A 7,893-nucleotide genomic window follows, 5' to 3' on the forward strand; every position below is an offset into this window, starting at 1 on the left:
TAATTTTCTGATGTGTTTGTTAATTATTTAACTTCTCAATCAAACCATTCATGCTACTCAAGTCTGACACTTCAACACCACAATGAAGTAAGGAATTACACAAACCTTCTAATCAACAGGACCTTAATAGACTCATCACGAGTTATCCAAACCTTCTAACCAACAGGATCTAATCTGCTCTGATATCACTTGTTGAGTATATGAATTTATTTCTAACACTAAGAGATAGTACTACAATATCTTACACAACTATTTCATACTCATTATTCACTCACTGCTCACGGACACAATTTCTCACGCAACTGTACATCCTATTTATAGATACAATATGTCGGTGGTTGTAGTATAGATAATACAAATTATTTCTAGATAGTTTCCAGTGATTTCTACTAGACTATTACCGACTTTGCTAAGACAGTATACTATGTATTGAATATTCTAGAATAATCTAATGGATTGAGCCTTAATTCGGTGTTGTTACTTCAACATAACTTATTATGTAAATTATTGTCAATTTTGTTCAATATCTTAAACCAATATATTAGTGTCTAGATTTTTATGCAACACGACCCAACTTTGTGAGACAATAAGAAAAAACCAATTAGACACAAATATATACCACCCAGTATGTATCAAGTAAAAGGGATGATATATTAAAAACACAAAGCAGATACTGCACAAATACAAAAAGGAACATGTACTTCTTTGAAAGAACCATGTACTTCAATGCTTCACAATAAGTTGTTGCAATCAAGTTAATCAACTAAAGAAATGTACAAGCTATTGCCCAACAAGACAACATAAAATTGTTTTTCATATATTAGCCGTCAAACAAAATCTCTCACAAAGTTTTTAGAACCATCACCACCGTTTAATTTTCCAAGCTCCAATATTGCACTTGTGCCATACACCTCTAAATTGTTGTGGCTACCAAATTGACTTCCATTATTTGATAAGAACCTAGGCATCTCTGCAGTTAGAAAAGAAAAAGGCCTCTTTATCATATATTACGAACTTAGACAACAAAATCATTAGCATAGTAATTAATTTTTCTCTTAGTAGTGGCATTTTTTTTTTCATTACTAAAGAAAGCTCACAAGCAGGGTTGTCAATTTCATTCCATTCTGGCAAATACTAGGTTCTTTTCGTCTAAAAGAGAAAACTGAAAAATAGTTAATTGTATTCTGTACTGGATCAATTCAAAACAAATTCCAAAGAAAATTATAATTAAATTTAGTTTTTTGGTTCCGGACAAGTTCCACTATAGAGCAACTACTTGCGATGAAAAATGCTCTGAATATACATGCAATAACAATAATTCAATCATGGATTTGGCAGATGGGTGATCAACACATTTTCCGTTTTTCACCACATGACTCTCGTGAACTAATTACACACTTATATTGATATTAATACTCTCACAACAGTACAATAGACCCCAAAACAAAACATAAAATGCACTAGAATACAGATCAATCTGCTTTGTTAGCAAAGCAGAGTGGACATTGAAATGGATTTGACAAGCTTGTTTACAAGTCCCATGATCTCTTGAAGACCACTAAGTTATCATTCATCAGGCCATTTGCCTAGCAACATGATTTAAATTGCAGCTATAGGTAATGAAGAAACAAGAAAGTAACAAAGGAAAATACAATCAAAATTAGCCTTGTTAGAGAGGTTCAAAAGAAGGCAAGTGGTGTTCCCGAGGAAGTGAAATAGGAAGCAAGATCGATTTCCAGGTCATCATACAAGCTCAGGAATGGGTGGCTCTGAAATTTGCATTAAAAAGAAACCAAACAAGTCATTTTTTTAAATGAACAAGCTACTAAATATTTTTTTTTTCCGAACTAAAATACATAAAAAGATGGAAGAAGAAGAGTAACAGTTCACGTACCAAAAGGACCTGGGCAGATTTCCTATCTGCTGCATTTTTCTGAACACTGAAAAAATTATAAATCTCAAATTACATAGTGACAATGGTGTATAACGTAATACTGGTGATACATCAATACCGGGCCTGATGAACCAAAGATCTCATGTTATGTGCATACTTTTGGCTTAATTTTACAAGGGATCACTCGACAATGGTTATTTTTTGACAATCTTGACAACAGAATTTAAAAAAAATTCCCTATTTGTGATTTGACATAAGCCGCCCAAATAAAATTGAAAATTAGAACTTCAATCTCTAGGTTTGTTATTGGATATGTAGATAGCTTAACAATCAAATTTCATGCAATTTATATATTGTTTGATGATGCATTAAGAACCATTAATTTCAGACAATTGAAATTTTAAATCACTTTATGTACAGTGAAACATACACTACACCTCATTATATTGTATACACATGATATGTGAATAACATAGATCATGCCGACAATGTTGAATTTAAAATTTAAGCTTTATTTCTTAAAGATTGTCCTGATTGTCAAAATAAAATATTGTCAAGTGCTTTCCTCTCTTTGTTTCCTCAAGGAAGCTTTCTCTAAAGATAAAGAGCTAAACATGTTACAGCTATGGTGAACCTGACTCATCAGCAGGTCATGAGTTAAAAGGCTAAACCCAGCACCACACGGCACCAACCCGGAGTCAATTGTGATCTAAACCTTGTTTTCATAGCAAATTTAGATGCTTAGTCCTAAAATGTAAATAATTTAGGGTAATATGATCCACCAACCCAAACTCCTCAACCCTAAACCCTAACCCTAGAAAAATATAAAAAGAGAAAAAACATGTGTTTTTGTCCAATAAAATGAAAAAATAGTTCTTCTGGGAGAATGACCGAAATATGATAGGTGTTTTATTTTCTTTTTCATCTTCTTTCTAGCAAAATAAGCACAAAAGATAATACTATCTATTTTTCTGAGATGACGCGGATTGAAAATGGAATAAAACAAAGTTATATATATCTCTCATTAAATAAATGCAGTCAATAATGTACCAATCAGAGATGAAGGAGCATAATTCAGGGGAAAACTGGTCTTGAGGTGCAAAAGGTGGCGGCTGATCAACAACAGCTTCTAGAAGCTCAAAGAAATTCTCGCGGGGCGGATATGGAAACTGACCTGTTGCACATTCCAGCACAACCAGACCTAAACTCCATATGTCGCTTATGTACCCATGTTTTTGCCCACTAATTCTCTCGGGCTGTCAAAATCAGCAATTGATGGGTATATCCAATTTATAGAAGCAATGTACTTTGTCAATACCATCATGCATATATTTTTTTTAATGTTTTTTTGCAGAAAAGGCCCCTCACAATTCTAAGCCTTTTGCAAAAGGGTTCCTACTTAATTGAGAAATGAGATACAAAATCATCTTGCAATACCCTATTATACTTTTAAAATGACAAAAAAGCTCGTATATAAAATGTAATACATTACTACATCAGTCTGCTTAATTACATACACAAACAAGGTTGGCACTTGTAGGCAACATGTCTATTGATAAGCAAGCTGGGGTGATCTAACTATTGGTGACAGTCAGCACCTTTCATTTTAATATCAATCAGCTTAATACTTCAAATCCCTTTATTTGTATGGAATACTAATTCTGTTATTATTGCATTGTATCATATGATGGAGTATTTTGCAATCAACAATAAAGGTGTTGACAGTCTGAACTTCTCTCCTAAGATAGGGGCCTTTTGCAAATTTTGCTATATTCAAGGGATGGTTTGCCAAAGCAATCTTATCAGTCAGAAAGAAAGAAAGAAAGAAAAACTAAAAAGAGGTAAAAAAAAAATTGATTTACTTACAGCCATATAGTTGTACGTCCCAATAAAGGTGTCTCTCTGGCCAGAAGAAGTTGCAATTATGGCACTAACACCAAAATCTGATATCTTGACCTCTCCTCTATGATTTATTAGTATGTTTGATGGCTTTAAATCTCGGTGTATTATGTGCTTCTCATGGTGCAAATAGATCAAACCTTTCAATACCTGCACAGTGCACACACAAAATATTAATTTTGAAAGACATTGAAGAAACATACATTAGAAAGTAAACATTTTATTACATTGCAAGAATTCTTCATTAGATGCGAAGTAATGTCACCTTTTAGTGGGGTTCTTAACTGTCAATTCATTTTCAAATGCAATAATTATGAGAAGATTACTAAGGTAACTTAATAATTTATTCTCTTACTGTGTTAATGAGCTAGAGCCAGGGCCTTCATTTGATTTACAGTTCAACAATTCCTTTTTTAGCACTTTTTCCATAAATTCCTTCAATATATTTTATACATGTTTTTCAACTTTCTTTGGTTAATGAGCAGGATACTAGCTATTAGTTTTCATTTTATTTAAGATTGTTATCAATTCTCAACATTGGCCCGATTACCCATAATAGCAAGATACAGCAATAGAATTGTCTTTGAGTTGTTCAAGGTATAAGAGAGGATCAACCATATTATGCTCAGTACAATTGAAAATATCCAATTGCTTATTCCAAACAATATCACAATCTACTAAATGGTACATGCAACAGAAAGATCTATTGACCATGAGAAAGAGACTAATAAAAATTAGGTTCTATCCATTAAAAGAAAAGGGTATCAACGACTTCAAGGCTTCTTTTAGATATATTCCAAGTTGGTATATTCAATAATAGATGTAACCATAAAAGATTTCTCTACCAAGTGAAAAGGTTCTCTTTACTAAGAGAGAGAGTTGTATTTTGGATAGGTTGGTATAACCCTATCGTGTGTGAATTGCTATGATGTATTTTGCTGAACTGTTAGATGTTTAACAAAGCACTTGACAACCGCTGTCAAATTTAAAAAGAGAAAGGGGGTGTTCTTTTTGACTTCAAGGGCTCTTTGAAATGAATTCAGGTAAGTAATTTCTATTGTAAAATTTGATGCATCACCTCCAAAACCTCAGTATTACATATAACCCTGAAAATCTAGAAGTGTCATGGATGAGTTCATAACCTAAGTTTATTAAAGCCCCTAAAAGCTAGGAAATAATACCAAATACCATGTCAATAATCTTTATCTTCATGAATAATTGGTTTTACTTGAAAAGATTCTTGACATCTTAAGCAAATGACTGATAAGGTGCTAGCAGCAGTGTATGATTTCAGTGTTATATAGGGGTTCCCATAATAATTTACTGATGTACACATGATATTTCACATTTTCATATTTTCAAATTTCTTATTTACCGACTATGAACACTGGCCTGCTTACAGATGGCAGCGAGATATGGCTCAGGAATTGTCTTCACAATCTTCAAGAAATCTGCGAGGGACCCACCGTCCATATACTCTAAAACAATGGAGATGACCCCATTGTCATAGAAACACTGGTAGCACACAACCACATTGGGGCATTTGGTGGTTGACAAACCGATCTTTAGCTCCTGTGCGATTTGCTTTCTTATAGTCTCCTGTATGTTCAGCTGAATTACCTAAAAAAGTACAATAAAAATACAACAGCATTATTATGGATCTATTGTTGGATTGGATGATTACTTTGAATCCCATTTGGAGAGTTAGTATTTTTTTTTTATTATATCATTACGTGAATGGACTACTGTTGTAGAAAACAATAATAACAGAAATAGGAGTAAGGCAGGTAAGATATAAGAACATGCTAGGATTCTATGGTACTGTACAATTAGTATTTACCATCCAATTGCTTGAAATAAATAGTAGACTGCACAGTAACCTAATGAATTGGTCACCTCATATTTTGAATAGCTTGGGAGTTTCCACTTTGATTCAGAAATATTTCAATTTGTAAAACATAGTTGGTCCCTGTCATATTTCAGTCAGGATCACCATCCTAGTTATTGATTAATGAATATTACTGTAAGATATCTCACCATGAGAACTCTTAAAATATCAAGATAGGATATAAATAATAGCTACAAAACATAATGATTTGGGACAAAACTGGTGTACTGTAAACACTTTCCCCATATTTTGGTTTCTTTTGGTACATTTTTTGGCAACCAAAATCATTCAACAAGTAAAACAAACATGAAATTGTTTCTGATGTGAGTACCTTAAGAGCAAAAAATTGGCCAGTCCATTTATGGCGTACCAATTGTACAATTCCACCATTGCCCTTTCCAATGACTTTAATTGAATCTAGATCCGCAAGACTCAGATTATTGTCTAATGGATTTATAACAATAGGTGGGTCCTGTCAAAAGAAAAATGTTTGTCCAATAATCAATATCATCTATACCAATTTGTTACATAATTGTTAAAAACAAGTTCCATTCACAAGACCCTACAAAAATTCAAGGTATCAGAAGTATGACATGCATCCTCATGTACCAATATTTCAAATAACATGAAACTACTCTTTACTCCACCATTGATGTAGCAGATATTATATAAGAAGATTCATAAAGGACTAATTAACCCTACTGAAGCATGCCAATTAGTACATCAGATTGATGAAGAAAAGGGCAAAAAAAAACATAGCAACAGGTCTAACGAGCACCCAAACTAAAATAAATGTATACATATACATATATAAATAAGAAAAACAGTAAAGATAACAAATAAAGCTGGAATATTACCTCCCCTGCATTACTGTGAGAAACAATTCGAAGCCCATCTTTGTTCACCAGCAATTCCCCATCTTTGAATGTCCCACTGTGAGTTCTATATCCCAAGACAATTGAACAATGATTTTAACTTCAATAGAGAAGTGCCCAGAAAAACCTAGAAATTTAGGGGAAAAAAAGAAAGAAAAAGGATTGGGAGTTACAAAAATTTCCCAATAGCGGAATCTTGGGAGGGGACAGCAAGAGTGGGTCCCGACCCAGCCACCAGCTTCAAACCACCACGCTTCATCTTTATCCCTCTTTCTCTCTCCATCTCCGTCTCCGAAAGTGCTAATTTGTTGAGATATCTTTGTAAATTCTTAACAGAGAGAGAAGAATACGATCTAAGCTTGAGGAGGGGTGGCGCAGGAAAGGGAGAAAAGAGCTCTTTCAACTTTCAATATTTCTTTTCTTTTTAAGAACTACGGGACTTTTCCCGCATGTACCCTCGTACAATTTGTATTTCGTTCTATATCCTTCTCAGGCAGCGTTTGGCCTTCAAAGCTTTTGGGGACGTGTGAATCATGTTGCGGTCGTCAATAAAAACATAATGTAATACGTAATTAATTGGAACAGGCTAACAGCTACATCCGGCGGAATTAATACACATAATTGCAATTTTGCAACAAGCTGGAGCATTTAAAACTTTCAAGTTTCAACACCCTTAATTTGTTTTTGGGAGTTTAATTCTTTGTGTTATAACTTTTGTACATACATATCTTTAGCAATTGTTTATTTTAGATTATGGCAGCTTCTGCTAGGATTTCAAAAAAAAAAGTATCTCTAAAAATTGTTTTGAAGTTAAATAGGAAGAAGAAAAAAGAACACGCTAAATAATTTGATTTACTTTTAGGAAGAAATATAATGACAACAATATTCATTTGACAATTAACAATTGATAAGATAGTAATTGAAATTAAAAAAAAAAAAGTTAAATTGTATATAGTCTTTAGGTTATATATTAAATTTAATGCAATTTGGGAATTGATCGGTTATTGATCAAATGTCAATAATTTTGAAATATTAATTGTTCAGAGCCGTAATCAATGACCAATTATTTGCAAATTTCACAAAATTTCGGCTCATAATAAACTAAACTATAAAGAAGATATTCAAAATTTTACTTTTCAATTTTGGCAACAATTTAGTCAAATTAGATTTACTGTTAATATAATTTATTCATTATTTTTCTTTGTAGGGACATTTGTGAAAAGCTCACTTTGGTCCGTTGACCTGTATTGGTTTCAACTTCTCTCGTGTGGGTTTTTTTCTTTTTCCTTTTTTTTGAGGTGATCTTTGTGTGGGTTTCGACTTTGGAGGCTTGCAGT

The 7,893-nt window shown here is 33.0% G+C and overlaps 1 protein-coding gene across 2 annotated transcripts; it reads right to left on the minus strand.

Annotated features, from left to right (window-relative positions):
• Positions 1-685: 685 nt before the first annotated feature.
• LOC144564719 (mitogen-activated protein kinase kinase SIPKK-like) lies at positions 686-6,947 on the minus strand. Of its 2 annotated transcripts, XM_078314317.1 has the most exons (9): positions 6,730-6,947; positions 6,539-6,623; positions 6,013-6,153; positions 5,186-5,413; positions 3,761-3,943; positions 2,945-3,150; positions 1,895-1,940; positions 1,666-1,769; positions 686-970 (listed from the first exon to the last, which is right to left on the minus strand). In XM_078314317.1, exons 1-8 carry the CDS (start codon positions 6,837-6,839, stop codon positions 1,680-1,682), a joined length of 1,089 nt encoding a protein of 362 aa, XP_078170443.1. In that variant the 5' UTR covers positions 6,840-6,947; the 3' UTR covers positions 686-970; positions 1,666-1,679. The 2 variants fall into 2 exon arrangements, with proteins under 2 accessions (XP_078170443.1, XP_078170442.1); XM_078314316.1 differs by lacking the exon at positions 686-970 and having other exon boundaries at positions 1,433-1,769.
• Between the last annotated feature and the right edge of the window lie 946 nt (positions 6,948-7,893).

The sequence above is a fragment of the Carex rostrata genome, chromosome 13 (genome assembly GCF_964058835.1).
Source record: "Carex rostrata chromosome 13, lpCarRost1.2, whole genome shotgun sequence".
Taxonomy (NCBI): domain Eukaryota; kingdom Viridiplantae; phylum Streptophyta; class Magnoliopsida; order Poales; family Cyperaceae; genus Carex; species Carex rostrata.